Raw genomic sequence first — 17,872 nt, 5'->3', positions numbered from 1 at the left:
TATAAAACATTGGCAGTCTTCTCCAAAGCGCAAAATTGCTGATTAGAGTTGTTCCGATCATGTTTTTTGCTCCCGATCCGATCCCGATCGTTTCAGTTTGAGTATCTGCCGATCCCGATATTTTCCGATCTGATTGCTTTTTTTTGCTCCCGATTCAATTCCAATCATTCCCGATAATTTTTCCCGATCATATACATTTTGGCAATGCACTAAGAAAAAAATGAATAAAACTCGGACGAATATATACATTCAACATACAGTACATAAGTACTGTATTTGTTTATTATGACAATAAATCCTCAAGATGGCATTTATATTATTAACATTCTTTCTGTGAGAGGGATCCACGGATAGAAAGACTTGTGACTTTGTATATTGTGACTAAATATTGCCATCTAGTGTATTTGTTGAGCTTTCAGTAAATTATACTGTAGCCATTCAACCCAAATGCATGATGGGAAGTGGAACCATGACTGTGCATAGTGCTACCAATTGATATATCTTCTCTGCGTTGGGAAATACCATAAGGTGTTAAGACAATGAACTATTGCTACCTTGCTTCCTCACATTGCTTCCCATGATATTAATAATCGTTGGGAGAGAGATTGTAAGACTTTAGCCTATTAATAAAAGGCTCCAAAGGCAACCAAAATTCACTCTACTCATTTTACGCCGCCTTTTATCTCTCTATATAGGTAAACGGCACCATTACAGATGGACAGCGACAATGCGTGAGTGGATAGTGCAACGCATGCACTAATTGCGTTAAATATTTTAACGTAATACATTTTCAAAAAAATTAATTACCGCCGTTATCGGGATAAATACGATAACCCTACCTTAAGCCTAAACTAAAGACTCTGGATGAGTGTTACATATTATGTCTGTAACGTTAAATACAATTAGACAACTATTTAATGAAAATATATATACATTAAAAAAAGGCATGGCCGATATTTTTTTGCCGATTCCGATACTTTGAAAATGACGTGATAGGACCCGATCGATCGGCCTAATTAAAACCCCTCTTAATGTTTTCATTTTAATAAAATTTGTAAAATTTTCCATCAAAAAATAAACTAGTAGCTCGCCATTGTTGATGTCAATAATTACACAATGCTCAGGCGCTGAAATCCATAAAATCAGTCACACCCAAGCGCCAGCAGAGGGAGACAAAAAACACAAGTAACAAGTGGACATTAGATTGCTGTCATTTTAATCTGTTTGAACGGGGCATGTGCGTTAATTGCGTCAAATATTTTAACATGATTAATTTAAAAAATCAATTACCGCCTGTTAACGCGATAATTTTGACAGCCCTATTTATGACATCTGTCATATGCATTGAGTATTGCCCATGATAGCGTCATGTCATAATTATGACAGTCTTATGACGCCGCTGTCAAATAATGTGTTACCTATTAACCCAAATAAATCAACAAATAAAGCCGTACTGGTCTAAAAGCCACAGGATTTAAAATGAAGGAAAAAAGTAACGGCTTGTAGTCCGAAAATTACGGTATTTCTTGTAGTTGAACTCACTGGCCACCATTGATGGCAAAAGACGTCCAATCCGTTTGACCTTACAGGGTTGGCATCGAATGATCAACAGCTCATTCGCTTCCACCCTCTCAGTTCAAATGGATTGACGTCTACTAGTTCTAAACTCAAATTCTAAAACCACATTTTTGTTTCCATCCGTCACACTCACAAAAACCTTTTCACACCACCTCCTCTTCTGCACACCTCGCCATATTTCTTAAAATACGTTTCCCACCACTGTTTCGCCGCATCAGAAAGAGGCGGGCGTACGACACGCAAAAAAAGTGAGGAGATTTGCTAAGATTGAGACGCCAGACGTAGAGGAGAGGTTAGATAACGTATTAGACGGATAACAGATTAGGAGAAGATGACATGGCTTACTATTTCCAAGAGCAGAGAATTGAAGGAAGAAGCTTTGGGTAGGAGGCAGATAAAAGCAAGAGTGCCAGGGATGGATAGAAAATAACCCAATGAGACAGGAACATTGTTGCAAAAGCCATGAAATGAAAAGGCAATACAATTACACAGCAACAAAGAGCCTGGAGAAGTGTTTTTAAAAACGCTATCGCTTAGGAGCTGTGATATCATTTTTCTTCTCTTATTAAGGTGTTAGGGCTGTGGGCCAACACAACAAGCGAAAATATTGCTTAACATTTGCTCCCACTTGTGTTTCGACGCAATAAATTACTTTTTTCATATCTGGAATTTATCTCCCCATGTCTGGACTAAAAAGCCAGCTCCATATTTTTTTTAATGTTTACTCCAAAATGGCTACACATAAGTTTTGAGGGTCATTTTTTAAAGGATTTCATGCAAATTCGAGTCATTAACTCTTTGGCTACCAGAATTGCTTTAAAAGTGAACTGACATGTTACATTAAAGAGCATACGACAGGAGAAAAAAAAAGTCTTAAATAGCATTATTATGTGAATTCGAATCATATTTTGAGACAATTTGACTTAGTACATAATTTGTACATAATTTGCTGGGTGACACTTAATGACTTCTGTTATAAGCATTCATAATGCCATCATAATAGTGTGATGTCATAATTACGATGGTCTTCTGGCAGTCTGATGATGCCGCTGTCATATAAAATGTTACCTGTTAACCCAAATAAATTAACAAATAAGCCGCACTGGACTATAAGTCGCAGGATTCAAAATGAGGGGAAAAAGTAGCTTATAGTCCGAAAATTGTGGTAATTAATCACACTTTTTTTTTTAATATTAATCTCAATCGCATTCAATTAATTTATTAGCCCCCTAGCCCTCCCAGTCAAAATGGATTGAACATCTTTCGCCGTTACTGCCACAGAAACATGAAACAACAGTAAATGAGTTAACAAATCTGCCATATAAGCCCACGCAATGAAAAAAATGATGACTGCGCTCGCTCAAGTCACCATCAAACGAAAAAAAAAACAACCACATTAGACTGGAGTCATTACGGTAATGAGTGTTTGTGTGAGTCATTCTGAAACTGAGACATTAACAAACACTCTGCGGACAACATTAATGCACCTGCACGGTCTAATGAGTGACATACTGTTAAAATACAGTTCATTTAGCTCAGTAAAAAGCAAAAGCTGCATGCGTTTACCTTCTCATAGTACTTGACTTCATATTCCGTCCTGCTTCTGTTTGGGGATGAAGGTTGCCTCCACACCAACGTGACGCTCTTTTCCTCAATCTTCTCGGCTCGTAGCTGACTAATCAGCGATGAAGCTACGCCGACACAAAGTGCGAGAAGAAACACAAAATCACTTTTGTAGAACTCCGCTTCAGGGCACAAACAGTTCTCTCAATAGCTTCAGATTTGTCAAGGACATTAGGAACATTTTTTCTCCTGCAGTTACAGCATGACAGCGTAACAAAGGTCTTTTTTTTTTTTTCTCCTTTCAAAAACGCCTATTGATTTATTCAGCAACCCCGACAGTATTTTCAGTTCAGATTTCAAAGAAAAAGCGTTTCATATTTAAGGACAGATGGGAAAGTCCGCCAATATTCTACTTCAGGGAGACGTAAGAAAAAAGGAGCAGGACAGCGGTAATGGATTAGTCATTCAAGAGACCTTGTAACAGTGTGTCTGCCAATGTTGAGGGACGGACGCACGTCCAGACTGACAATGGATCAATGCAGATATGGATTGACTGACAAGTCGGCATTGACGCAGGAATTCGAGCAGACACTTTTTTTTAGCTCTGACTCAAGCGATTATTCTCGACGGTATAATTTTTCTGACTTAATCTATGATAGGCAAAGTGAAAGTTATTTTGACAGATGATTTACATCTTAATTTACTCGCTGCCATTGATGGCAATCGACTTTCAAACCGATATGATTTGGGCGATGATGAAGATTCTCTCCCAGTTTCCATCCTAAGTTCACAATTAGTGACATTTTCTAAATCGTATGAGTTGTTAGCACACATCGTAACAGTGTTTTGTCGTGTCACTCATGTGACGTGCTGCGCCGCCCCCTTGCCCCACACACAAACTTAATCACCGGCCGGTGAGTAAGCATGTGTTCACTCCAGGCTCCTTTTGTGAAATACACGTGCAGGTGCTGGTTTTGTTTTCCTATATTTGGCTAGATACCGTAATTTCCCGAATATAACGCACACTTTTTTTCCCCAAAATCAACTTGTAAACTCATGGTGCGCATTATAAACGGGTACATGGATGGAGACACATATGTATTACATATATATATAAACCGATTTTTTTTCATTGACACGGCCACGTTGTGTTGAAGAAACGTATGCGGCGACCCGTTGCCGACCATTACGGTACGTGACTTCACCATTTTGTTTCGGTAATACTTCACTCTAATCGGCCGAATGATTTCGTCTGTGTTAAATTCTGCTTTTTTCACTCTTCATAAAACACAGAATTTAGTTTCTTGAACTCATTTGAGTCGACGTTTATTGCAGCTCCGCAATTCGGACCATAACAAATGTAAGGACACACACTTCCTGTGTCCGTCAACTATATCGGTCCCTAGTGAAACTCAAACCCAAATTACAATAGTTCCTTTGGTTACTGTCGTGTTGACAGTGATGAGCTCTCACGGATTTCCGACTTACGTTCTGACTTTCATTTTACCGTATCAATCCATGGAAGAAACATTTATTCATCATGAGGAAACAAGCAAGTTATACACCAGCCTTTAAAAGTCACATCCGTTTTGTTTTCTCCTAGATTCTGGTAAGTTGGAGAAATTGTCAAATCATATTATTACCGTAAATATTGTCAGGTTACAGTAATGTTTTGAACTACCAATGTGCTATGCTTGTGCTGTGTTTCACCAATCAGTAAAATGACATCTCTGTATCTGTACACGAGCTCTGTTTTCTTGTATTCTTCTATTTATTGGTGCTAAAATTAGGGTGCGCGTTATAAACGGGTACAATAATTTCCCCTAGATTTTACAAGTAAATTTGGGGTGCGCATTATACACGGGTGCGCCTTATATTCGGGAAATTACGGTATGCCATGTTGCTATTGCCTTTAAAGCTCTGTGCTGAGATGATCATCACACACTAAATGTAACTTGTAGCGTTAGCATAGCGTTCGTTTTAGCATTAGCATTTAGCGTGGTGAGTGTCATTTTAAACTCTTGGAAAACTTAAGTTTGTGGTGTCCAGGTGAGTTTAGTGATTTTTCGTTTTTCGCGGTTAATGGGGACCAGCACCCGCCGAGATAAGTGAAAAACTGCGAAGTAGCGCCCCTCCCCCTATTTTTTTTTTAGTGTGTATTTAAAATATTTATTTAGATTAAGCATTGGAAAGGGATAGATATAAGACATGTTTTTTTCACTTTTTCCACAAGGTATAATTAAAAAACAAAACAAAAAAAAAACACAAAAAAAAAACCTGTACATATATATTTTAATAAATAGTTTCAAGCACTTCAAATGTAATAATTATGTTAAGATTTAAACATGTTAAACAAGTGGAAAAATGCTTTTCTTTATTAAATGCTTCATTGAGTGAGTCCACTCAAACCCGCTCAAGCTACTCACACACAATGAGTTGCCACAGCAACTGTTTAACAAGTTAAATGATGATTGACACATGCGGCGCTTTGTAGTTTCGGCTTCCAAACGTCTCTGGCAAGATTAAATCTTAACATCTGTCAATCATCGTTAACTTTATTTAGGATTTAGTGTGGTGAGTGTCATCTTAAACTCTTAGAGAACTTTACAGTTTGTGGTGTCCAGGTGAGTTTAATTAGTTATCCTTCGTTTTTCACAGTTAATGGGGACCAGAACCCCGCACGATAAGTGAAACCCCCCCAACAAAATAACAAACAAAAAAATTGTGCTCAGTAAATTTATTCAGATTTAGGATTGGAGAGAGATACATAAGACATTTTTGTCACTTTTTTTGCAAAGTGTAATAATACAAAAACTTTTATCTTTATATATATTTTTTAATAAATGGTTCTTAATCACTCCAAATGTAATGATTATCATAGGTTTTAAACATGTTACTGTCCCACTGAATTATTTTTTTTTAACAACAAAGTAGGAAAATGCTTGTCTTTATTAAATGCTTCATTGAGTGAGTCCACTCAAATCCGCTCAAGCTGCTCACACACACTGAGTTGCCACATCAACTGTTTAACAAGTTGAACGATGATTGATGCATGCGGCGCTTTGAAGTTTCGGCTTCCAAACCTCTCTAGCAAGATCAAACCTTAACGTCTATCAATCATCGTTAACTTTAATATGCAATTCCAGTGCACCGCTTGACGAGGAAAAGCTGCAGGAGCGAGAGTGAGAGAGTACATAATCAGATTGGGAAAGCTCTATAAAAGGACTACATTTATTTATTCAATTTTTATTTGAAAAAAAATCTGCGATGGACTGATGGCGCGAAGTAGCAAGGGATCACTGTAATTGAAAATAATGTACTGTTTCCCTGCTGAGTGTGATGTCCTTTTAGGACTTAAAATTATGTGCTCGTCTGTCAATGTTCATTCGAAATTGTTGTAAACCTTTTATTTATGTATTTATTCACGGACTAAAACGACACGAAATTTGAGTTTTCATCGGCTAAAACTAGACAAAGATGAACACATTTTGAAATTACTAAAATATGACCAAGACTAATAGGTATTTTCGTCCAAAAGACAAAAATTAAAAGGGCTGCCAAAAAACAACACTGATTATAGCAATCAGAGGTAACAATGTCTTTTCTTCAGTAGAGGGTGCTCATGCTCTTTGGACGGGCAATGCGTCACAATGTTGTTCTATTCTGAATTTAAATGATTTTGTATCATCTTGTCACCAAATGTGGCCATGTATTAGGTTTTAGTACAGTATAATAATAACAGGTCATATAGCTGAAGTTGTGCTGGGAAAAATATACCATTTAAGAAAAATCAGACATTGTAAGCAGTTACAATGTTACTCATTACTTCAGTATTCCTTTTTTAGAATACTTTTTTACTTATAGTTGAGTATATTTTTGGATGACTACTTTTACTATCAGGTGATTACCACCACCTACTGTACAAGAGTGTGATGGTTTTTATTTGTCAAAATCTTGTTCACCTGCCTAATCTTGCTTGTACTCTTGTTGCTGCCTCTAGTGCTCAGTCACGGTATAGTTGCATGGGGCTTATCGATCGCGCCGGAGGCATGAAAATGAAACTCAATTCACAATGAGAAAAAAAGAAAACAAAAGTAACGTGTAATACAGGCGACAATTTGAAAATTAGTGGAGTAAAAAGTACAGATACCTGCTGTAAAATGTAGTGAAGTAAAAAGTACCACTTCATATTTGTATTGAAGTACAGAAACACAAAAATTTACTTTATTACATTAAACCACAGATTAATTGCTTAAGATATTGTCATTTGACGCGATAGGTTTTTGATCCATTTCAACTGCCACTTTTCGCCGTATGAGTCTCGCAATTAATCTCACTGGCATTGTTTTTTCTAACCTGTTTCTGATAAATAATAAGAGGCAAAGGGGTTCAGATTAATTGCAATAAAAGGTTCCTAAAATGCACTTTATTCTGGCCTTAACTCCATGACGCATTTGCCATTGACGGCGCTAGACGTCAAATCCATTTGGACTGGGAACGAATATTCATTTGCCCTCTGCCGGTTCAAATGGATTGGATGTCTAGTGCCGTCAATAGCATCTAAAGAGTTAACCTAAATGAAGCCAACATAGTAAAAGAATCCATGTATTAGTCATTTTTTCCATTTTCTCAAGTGGTAAATAAACATGAAACCAGATATAGGCACAAAACGCCCACCTTAGACACAGAAAATTGTGTTTTTTCATTTGATAGGAACACATGCTGTATTACTACCCACTCAAATGCTACTTTTAATAAGTAGTAAAAGATCCTGTCACTCATATACAACTATTAATAACAGGATTGACTGTTACTGTGATATTTGTTGGTAATTTACATGTAATAAACAGGAATACAACTTTTACAAAGCCCTACATTTCCTTTACTATTAAAGTTTCCATGTTTTTCGCATTGTTTTTTGCTTTAATTCTGACCTTTGTGTAACCTTAAAAGTAAATTCCCCTTCTGTCCGGCCGCTGTCCTCCTTCCTGCTCATCTTTTCACCTGACCTTTAACCAACATTTCATCTATTTTGTTGATGGCAAGCGCCACACTTCAATATGTTCGACCTGTCAGTCACTCAAGAGGGAAATACTTCACTTCCCTCGTACGAGGCGAGATAACAGTGCATTGAAGGAAGAGATTGATGACACACTCCATCAATCTTGATTAAATGTTTTTATTTGATAAGAATATGGATTCAGAGCAAGGGCGTAGGTTTGCACATGGACGTTGGGGACATAACACTACCAACTTTTCAGGATGCTCAAATTGTCCCCCATCTTTTAAGCAACCTTATTTGCATTTTATAATGACTTCGGTTATATAGGTAATGTAGATTGTCTCCATAAGCGGATTTTAAGAGGGGGGGGGGGGGGGGCAGGGTTGGCCAGGCCCCCCCTGATGGCCGAAAAGTGTTAATGCCTGTAATTGACTTTCCTATGAAATGAACAGAAAATTTTTATAATGGGTCAAAATTATTTTAGACAAAAATGTCCTAGCCAAAATGTGGCCCAAACACAGGACAACATTAGTTCAATCAAAAAAGTTGCTTCAACTAAACAAAAACTTGACTTCAAATAAATGAATAAATAAATAAATAAATAAATAAAAATCTAAGAAAAATAGCTTTCACATGGATATTTTTAAGTTTTTTAAGTTTCAAATTCATTTTTGCGTTCACATTTTTTTTTTTTTTTGATTGAAGCGACTTTTTTTGGGTTGAAAATATATATTTTGCCTGAAGGAACTTTTTTTTTTTTTTGAAGCAACTTTTTTTTGATTGAATAATAAACTCACAACTCTTCCGCCATATGGCCAATTTTTGACTGGGGTAACTACATTGGCACGACACGGGTGGGCATACCATATTCAATGAATAATGATGATCTTGGCGAAAAGTATTGCCTAAGCAGCCTGATTTAGAATTCCCCTAAAGAATGATGTGAAACAAAAACCGCTCATTGTCAACTTATTATTATAAATATTCTTTTAAGTTCATTTTATTGCTGACACTGTGTTTCGGGGTCATCAACATGTTGTGCCCCCCTCTTCTCCAAAAGTCAAACTCCGCTTATTATTGTTTCCCCATATGTTGTTGGATAGATTTGACCCTACGATTTTTCAGTAAATTATTTTCATTATGTTCAGACTTACATTTACTCCGATTCACTGCTAAGTGTGCCAGTCAGTTTTCCCCTCAAATGCTCGTTTGATTGGCTAATGATTTGACACACCCCTCCCACACACACACGCGCACTGTGTGTGCGCACTTAATGCTGTCTAAAGGAGGTTTTATTTTTTTTGTTGAGTTTTTTTGGGGTTTTTTTTTGGGTGAGTTTGGCTGTGCTTGTGGACAAAAGCAGTAGTGTCTTACATGAAAGGAAGGCTGAATTTTTATTTATTTTTGTTATTCCCTAAGAGTTTTTTTTAAAATTAATTTTTATTTATATATTTATTCATTCATTCATTTTCCATGCCGCTTATTCCTCACGAGGGTCGCGGAGGTGCTGGAGCCTATCCCAGCTAACTTCGGGCAGTAGGCAGGGGACACCCTGAATTGGTTGCCAGCCAATCGCAGGGCACAAGGAGACACACAACCATTCACGCACACACTCACACCTACGGACAATTTAGAGTGTTCAATCAGCCTACCAAGCATGTTTTTGGGATGTGGGAGGAAACCGGAGTTCCCGGAGGAAACCCACGCAGGCACGGGGAGAACATGCAAACTCCACACAGGAAGGCCGAAGCCCGGGATTGAACCCTTGATCTCAGAACTGTGAGGCAGACGTGCTAACCACTCAGCCACCGTGCCATATATTTATATATGTTATATTAATTTCTCAACAATGTTGAGTGGTCATAACACAAATGTTTATTTTTGGCATTCCTGGATAGGTAGGAGATTATTAACAACAAGTTTGTATAATTTGAGTTATGTTCAAATATTGAAATTTAATTTTGCTAATTAAATCCAACATTTATTCTGGAAGATTTCAAACTGTTTGTTTAGTAATTTTTGAAAACAAAGGTTTGAATCGAACGGTGTATTACCTGAACCAATACATACTGTATGAAAGTATAAGTCAATACAGATGTATTTTGCATTGATCATTTAACCTATCAATTAATTAGGTTCGTACTTGTGAGAAACGTAGCCCTGAACCCCATTCACTCAATCTGTTTGGTTTTATTAATGTCCCGCCCCCAGCAAAACATGCATGTTATGCTGTTAAATTGTCCCTACCAATGTTGAGACCAAACCTACGCACTTGATTCAGTTTTGTTAAAGTTTTGTGTCTTTAAAGGATCAAGGAAAAAGCAGATGTGGGTAGTAACATGTTACATTTACTTCAGTAACTTTTTGAGAAAAATGTACTCCGAGTCCTAAGAGTACGTTTTGTCCAATAATGGAATGATTTTTGCACATTGGCAGGTTTGTTGTCAAATCCTGGGTCGCTTGCTCAAATTGCAATGTAAAAAGAATCAGCATCAAAATTCTGATATGGACCAAAGAAAGCAAACTTTCCTGGTATGAATACGCCCTAAGACTAATCTTTTATAGGTCGAGTCCACGACCAAGACCTTCAAATCAATGAAACCCATACACGAGATCAACCTAACCTAAAATCACTGAAAACAAGTCATGAGATCAAGACTTTTGGAAGGCAAGGCCAAGATTGAGACTAAGATACTGAAGTCAGTCTGCATCTCGCCTAATGAAATCATGTCCATAAATGGAGTTGTTTTTCACAGAAAACCGCTGACAGTTTTGCCAACAATAAGCATGGACTTTTAAATGCCAATCAGCAAGGCTCATGACCTATTTTGTAAGATGAGTTAATCATCAAACGGACACACCTCCTTTTAAGTACAGCATATAAGCAACGCCAAGCTCTCTGTTCGGCGTGCATTTCTCTACACAGCTTTGTTCTGTCATTGAATGCACCCAGAAATTTCTGAAATTAAAACTGTGCAGTAATGATCTCTTGCCTCCAGTCTTTTACTTTGCAATCCAGTCTAGCCGTCTCACCTGAATTGAAAACGAACACGCAGAGGACCTGAAAGACTGACTCCAACAATACTCTTTTGGGAGTCAAGTCCATGACCAAGAACTTCAAATTGTGGTTAGGGTTAGGGTCATGACTGAAATCAAGTCAGGACCAAGACTAATACTGCTATTATCATCTCAAAATCCCAGTTTGTTCATATCATCCATGGCTTTCATGTATCCTAATGTGAAAAATGTACAACCTGATCGGAATATTCCACAAGGAATCCAATTTTGCATGGTCCACACAATTGTTGGCTGAGCAAAAATGCCGACCCGCACTTTGAGCTCCTGCACAGTGAAGAGAGACCTCTTATTTTCAGCGGTTGAGGTGTAAAGCAGGCAGGTGATTGTGCGAGCACATCTATAGCAAAATCATCCAAACGTGTTCTTTGGTGCTGAGATTGAGCTCTAATGTGTTTTGGGATTTGGGGCCAAGCACCAGTCTTATGCATAATTCAGCACGGAGCAAGCAAAGAAGTGCAAACAGTCTGCAGTTAAAGGTGAGGTGGCAGATTTACTCTATGTTTTTGATTTGGTATATTAAGCTGAAGTTTTTCCTCTGTTTGGAGTCTCCGGAGTTTTGTCGGATTCATCGCGGACATGTTTTTTGTTCCTTACATCGGTGTTTGACTTTGAGAAAGGAGGTAAAACTCTAGCATATGTGTGGTTGTTAAAGAACTTCAGTTTTTTGTCGTGCGTGTGCCATTGTGTGAAGTTTTTCTTATCAGATCACAACCAATTAAATCAAAGGAAATGCAAAAAATCGTTAAGTACATGTTTATATTAAGATGTTTTGTTCAAAAGAATGCCTTTTATTCAAGTGTCGGAAATGTTTCCACAAGAAAATGGTCAAATTGGTCAACTTTACAAATGTTTTGTATTTTTTACTCCCTGAATCGAAATGTAACGTATTGGCCCGAATATAAGACGGCCCTGATTATAAGACGACCCCCTCTTTTTCAAGACTCAAGTTTGAAAAAAGACTTTTTGAACATCAACTTAATTTTTATACAGGAAGTAATTACAGTACATCTGAAACAGATGATTTTAACAATATATTTGAGAGAAAAAGCATGTTATTTTGCCTCATTCAAATCTTAATATCTGAACATTTAAATATTAGGGCTGTCAAACGATTAAAATTTTTAATCGAGTTAATTACAGCTTCAAAATTAATTCATCGTAATTAATCGCAATTCAAACCATCTATAAAATATGCCATATTATTCTGTAAATTATATATATATTCTGTAAAATAAATTGTTGGAATGGAAAGATAAGACACAAGATGGATATATACATTCAACATAAGGACTGTAGTGGGCATTTCACTCTACTGTCATTTAGATCAGTCTATGCTGTCCTCACTCCGAAGCGTCTACTTTTTCCAAAGCTAGACAGCTAGTGAACGACGCCTTAATAATCAGACTTCTTCCTTATTCATCTGATTTATTAATAAAATGGCCTCAAACCACTGTCCTCTTTAGACTGTAGTGAAACTACAAAAAAAAAAGTACCCAAGCATTGCATTAGCAACAACGTTAGCTTAGCACGCTATACAGGTTCACTAAACATAAACAAAAAGCGTCTCATACAAAAAAATATAACATTTCGCTTACTAACATAATATGTACATTCTTTACAACAACCATACTTACGGACAAATCTTGTCCAAGGATCATATAAGCACAACATTACAACGTAGGCGTCAGCCCGAGACGTCGTGCAGCCATATTAAACTGGCAAGAAAACAATAAACCATGTCGCAAAGCGACCACAAGAGTTCGCTGTTAGACAGCACAAAAAGCCTTGCTGTAAAACTTACCAAAAGGCAGAATACTGTCTGAGCGGGACATGTGGGTTAATTGCGTCAAATATTTTAACGTGATTAATTTAAAAAAATAATTACCGCGCGTTAACGCGATAATTTTGACAGCCCTATTAAATATGTAAACTAAAATGCAATTACATTTGTAAATGAATGGCTTCTGGTTTTTGAAATGTAAATAAACCAATCTATTGTGAAAAAACAACAAAATTGCAATAACTGCATGAACCATCAAATTGAAGTCTAACTGTACATGTAGTCTTGAAACAAATTTGAATAAGAAAAAACATTGCAAAAAAATAATGCTAACTGGTTAAACTTTAGAGTTAGCTGAGATCTATCATGACGGAACATCGCTTCAATGATATCTGGCGCCATCTAGCGTTGTGAATGGGTATAATGTCTAGACTGCGAATATAAGACGACCCCCACTTTTTCAGTCTTATTTCAATGCAAAAAAACACCGTCTTATATTCGGGCCAAAACGGTAATTGCTAAATAATATCGTATTAAATTGATTGGAGGCCCTTGACTTTGTAATATCTGCAAATCAAAATAAATCTATTATATCTATTGACAATTAATATGTGATTTACATGCATAACACTTACTATTAAAATGATTCAAAAAGTGGACTTGGACAGGTTTTAGGTCAACAATGTATGGAAGCGATACATCAATTATTCCGAAAAGTTGTTAATTTCAGAATCGTTTAGTTGTTGATAAATTGATTAAACGTGGCAGCCTAAATCCTATCCTAACTAAACAATATTTCCTTGCTACGGACGCCTGTTACGTGCAAAAAGGTATGTGATTTCACCTGTGGTCCCGACAACGGTCGCTTTCACGCCTATGAGCGAACTGCACCACGGTGAGCTTGGAGGTGAACCGAGACCACTTCTACGGCGAGGTCTTGGACCGGTTGTTTGGTCCATATCAAAGTTTTCTGGTTTGTATTCACAGTATGGACTTTTTTGGTTTGGTCCGGACCAAACAAGGCAGGTGTGAATACGCCCTAAGTCTTAGCATTGGTCTCAGTCTTGGTCTCGACTGCCCCAAAGTCTTGATCTTGACTTGGTTTCAGTGATTTTGATTTTGGGGCAAGTCTTGCCTCAGTCTTGGTTCAAGTCCACCTTTTAAAAGTCTTGTACTGAACTCCCAAAATACTCAATCTTGATCTCGACAAGCAAAAGACTCTGTCTTAGTCTCAGTCCTGGTCTCGACTTCCCAAAATCTCGGTCATACTCTCAGTATTGGTTTCAGTCTTGGTCTTGACTTCCCAACGTCTCGATCTTGACTTGGTTTCAGTGATTTTTGATTTTGGGGCAAGTCTTGGCTCAGTCAAGTCCACCTTTTAAAGTCTTGTACTGAACTCACAAAAGACTCAATCTTGATCTCAACTCGCAAAAGACTCTGTCTTAGTCTCAGTCCTGGTCTCGACTTCCCAAAATCTCGATCATGACTTGATTTCAGTGATTTTTGATTGTCGGGCAAGTCTTGGTTCAAGTTCATCTTTTAAAAGTTTTGTACTAAACTCCGAAAAGACTCAGTCTTGATCTAGACGACTAGCAAAAGACTTAGTTTTAGTCTCAGTATTGGTTTCAGTCTTGGTCTTGATTTCCCAAAGTCTCAATCTTGACTTGGTTTCAGTGAATTTTGATTTTGGGGCAAGTCTTGGCTAAGTCTTTGTTCAAGTCCATCTTTTATACGTCTTGTATTGAACTCCCAAAAGACTGAATCTTGATCTTGACCAGAAAAAGACTCTGACTTAGTCTCAGTCTTGACTTCACAAAAGTCTTGATCTTGACTTGGTTTCAGTGATTTATTGTTTTGGGGCAAGTCTTGGCTCAGTCTTGGTTCAAGTCCACCTGTAAAAGTCTTCTACTGAACTCCCAAAAGACTTTATCTTGATCTCGACGAGCAAAAGACTGTCTCGACTTAAGTGAAATTTGGTTTATAGCTTACCATATTCTTCGGACTAAACTGTAAATCACATTTGTTTTTTGTTTTTTTTTTCCCCAAAGTTTGGCCGGGGTGCGACTTATATTCAAGTGCGACTTGTCTTCCAAAAAATACAGTAAGGTTTAAGTCCTTAATTAATTTGAGTTGTCCCATTTAAACAATGAATATATGATTACAAAATGACTTCATAAATCCGACAATATTTACCGTAACCTCGGTAAAACAGTCAAATTTGCTCTAAAAACTAAAACAAGTCCTAGAGAGTCAGCAGTCTCGCTATTTTGGCAGCACACATGCAACAAGGCCTCTGTTTGACTGCACTGATCAGCATTTACTGCATATGAAGTCAAATCTAATTAGCCATGCGTGCCCATTTAGAACTTCATTGCAAAATAAACAAATTGCCATCTCCCCAACGCACACTCTACTTGGAATTTGGACTCCATACAAACGCTTGCATCTGTTGGTCCACCAAAAAAAGCTCCGGGGAGTGCCAAATCCGAAAGAGTAAATGTTCCCACTCCTCCGCTGTCACTCATAAATTTGCCGCACTATCCGTTTAACTAAGGTAGACGCAGTATTTTACCGCCATTGACGGCGATCGACGTCCAATCCATTCGAGCTGGGAGAGCCTCAAGCGGCAGCTGCCATCCCTTGCCAAAAGTCAATTCACACTTCTACCTGCCACAGAGTCCCGAGCTGAGCCGCCACATAACCTCCAGTGTCTGCATAATGAGAGGCCTGTACTGCGGCTGTGCATCACGAAGCAGCTTTGAATTGAAATTCATAAGAGTCTTTCAGGAAACTAGCTTTTCAGTCACACTTGACGAGTACGGAAGGAAAAGTTACAACCAGCTGCATTCCTTTGCCGGTGCACGCGTGGCAAGCATACCGAGTTTTAACGAGGGTTTTAATCGACTCTTTCAGTGCCGCTGACGGGGATAGACGTCCATTCTAATTTGAATAGGGGTGGGAATTTCTGTGTACCTCACGATATGATACAATTTACGATACAAGGGTCACGATAACGATGATCTCACAATATGGCGATACGACAGCTATCGACACATAGATCAGGAAATCATTGTGCAATATACTGTACAGATTTTTCGTCACTTCCTGTTGATTTTGGAGGATTTACAGATCACATCCTGTCAATCTTGGGTTACTGAACAGGTAGTGACTTGTAAATGCCCTAAAATGAACATGAAGAGGCTGTAAATGCTCTGTTTCAGTGCCATTGATGGTCAAAATGGACTGGATGTTTAGCACCATCAATGGCAGGCAATTGGGGTGGGAACTAGGGCTGTCCCAAACGACAAATTTTTACGATTAGTCGACTAATCTGTTTTTTTTTTTTTAAAACTAATAAGAAATTTTTGTTCACCCCTATTACCGTATTGGCCCGAATATAAGACGGCCCTGATTATAAGACGACCCCCTCTTTTTCAAGACTCAAGTTTGGAAAAAAAAAAGACTTTTTGAACACCAAATTAATTTTTATACACAAAATAATTACAGTAGGTCTGAAACATGATTATAACTTCGATCAGGTCCGATCACGTCATTTTCAAAGTATCGTAATCGGCAAAAAAATGTCGGACATGCCTTTTTTTAATATATATATATATATTATTTTTAATTAAATCGTTTTCTAATTGTATTTAACGTTACAGACATAGTATGTTACACTCATCCAGAGTCTTTAGTTTAGGCTTAAGGTAGGGTTATCAAATTTATCCCGTTAACGGCGGTAATTATTTTTAAAAAAATTTATCACGTTAAAATATTTAACGCAATTAACGCATGCGCTGCACGACCCACTCAGGCATTGTCGCGTTCAATCAGTAATAGCGCCGTTTTACCTATATATAGAGCTAGCTAAAAGGCAGCGTAAAATGAGTAGAGTGAATTTTGGCGGCCTTTGGAGCATTTTTTTAATTGGCTAAAGCCTTACAATCCCTCCCCCTACAATTAGAAATATCGTGGGAAGCAATGTGGGGAAGAAAGGTAGTCATTGATCTTTTCCTTTTCTTCTCCTATGTTATTTCCTAACACAGAGAAGATATATCAATTGGTACCACTACGCACAATCATGGTTGCACTTCCCATAATGCATTTGGGCAGAACAGTTAAATGGCTACAGTATCATTTACTGAAAGCTCAACAAATACATTAGATGGTAATATTTAGTCACAATAAACAAAGTCACATTTATCCTTTAACAATTAAAAGTCTTTCTATCCGTGGATCCCTCTCACAGAAAGAATGTTAATAATGTAAATGCCATCTTGAGGATTTATTGTCATGGTAAACAAATACAGTACTTATGTACTGTATGTTGAATGTATATATTCGTCCGAGTTTTATTCATTTTTTTCTTAATGCATTGCCAAAATGTATATGATCGTGAAAAATTATCGGGAATGATTGGAATTGAATCGGGAGCAAAAAAAAAAAAGCAATCGGATCGGGAAATATCGGGATCGGCAGATACTCAAACTAAGACGATCTGGATCGGATCGGGAGCAAAAAAAAAAAAAACATGATCGGAACAACCCTATTACTGACCAGAAAGTGAGCTGGGAATGTCCCCAAAATGAATAAGGAGTGACTCGAAATCAACAGGAAATGACCTATAAATGCCCTAAAATGAATTTGAAGTGACCTATAAATGCCCCCAAAACCGGAAAGACTGGGTGTGAATGCTCTGTTTTAGTGGTCAAAATGGACTTGACGTCTAACACTGTCAATTAGCTAACACATACACTATTCTAGTTAATGATTTTGTCAGCAACCTTTTGGTTCCTTCTTTTTTGTCATCCAGTGACACATTTTTTAAACGATATATATCAATTCTTTGTAGTAGCGTATAAATAACCTTT

General features: G+C 37.5%; 1 protein-coding gene across 2 annotated transcripts in view; it reads right to left on the bottom strand.

Moving 5' to 3' along the window:
* The window catches only part of LOC130910911 (ephrin type-A receptor 7-like), a 747,396-nt gene that overhangs the window by 79,630 nt on the left and 649,894 nt on the right, over nt 1-17,872 (bottom strand). For both annotated transcript variants that reach the window (XM_057828557.1, XM_057828559.1), the window contains one exon: nt 3,145-3,269. In XM_057828557.1, coding sequence (XP_057684540.1) covers nt 3,145-3,269 — 125 coding nt within the window. The remainder of the gene's footprint in view (nt 1-3,144; nt 3,270-17,872) is intronic.

The sequence above is a fragment of the Corythoichthys intestinalis genome, chromosome 22 (genome assembly GCF_030265065.1).
Source record: "Corythoichthys intestinalis isolate RoL2023-P3 chromosome 22, ASM3026506v1, whole genome shotgun sequence".
NCBI classification, from domain to species: Eukaryota; Metazoa; Chordata; class Actinopteri; order Syngnathiformes; family Syngnathidae; genus Corythoichthys; species Corythoichthys intestinalis.
The sequence above is the reverse complement of the archived record's forward strand: the minus strand, read 5'-3'. Positions and strand labels throughout refer to the sequence as shown.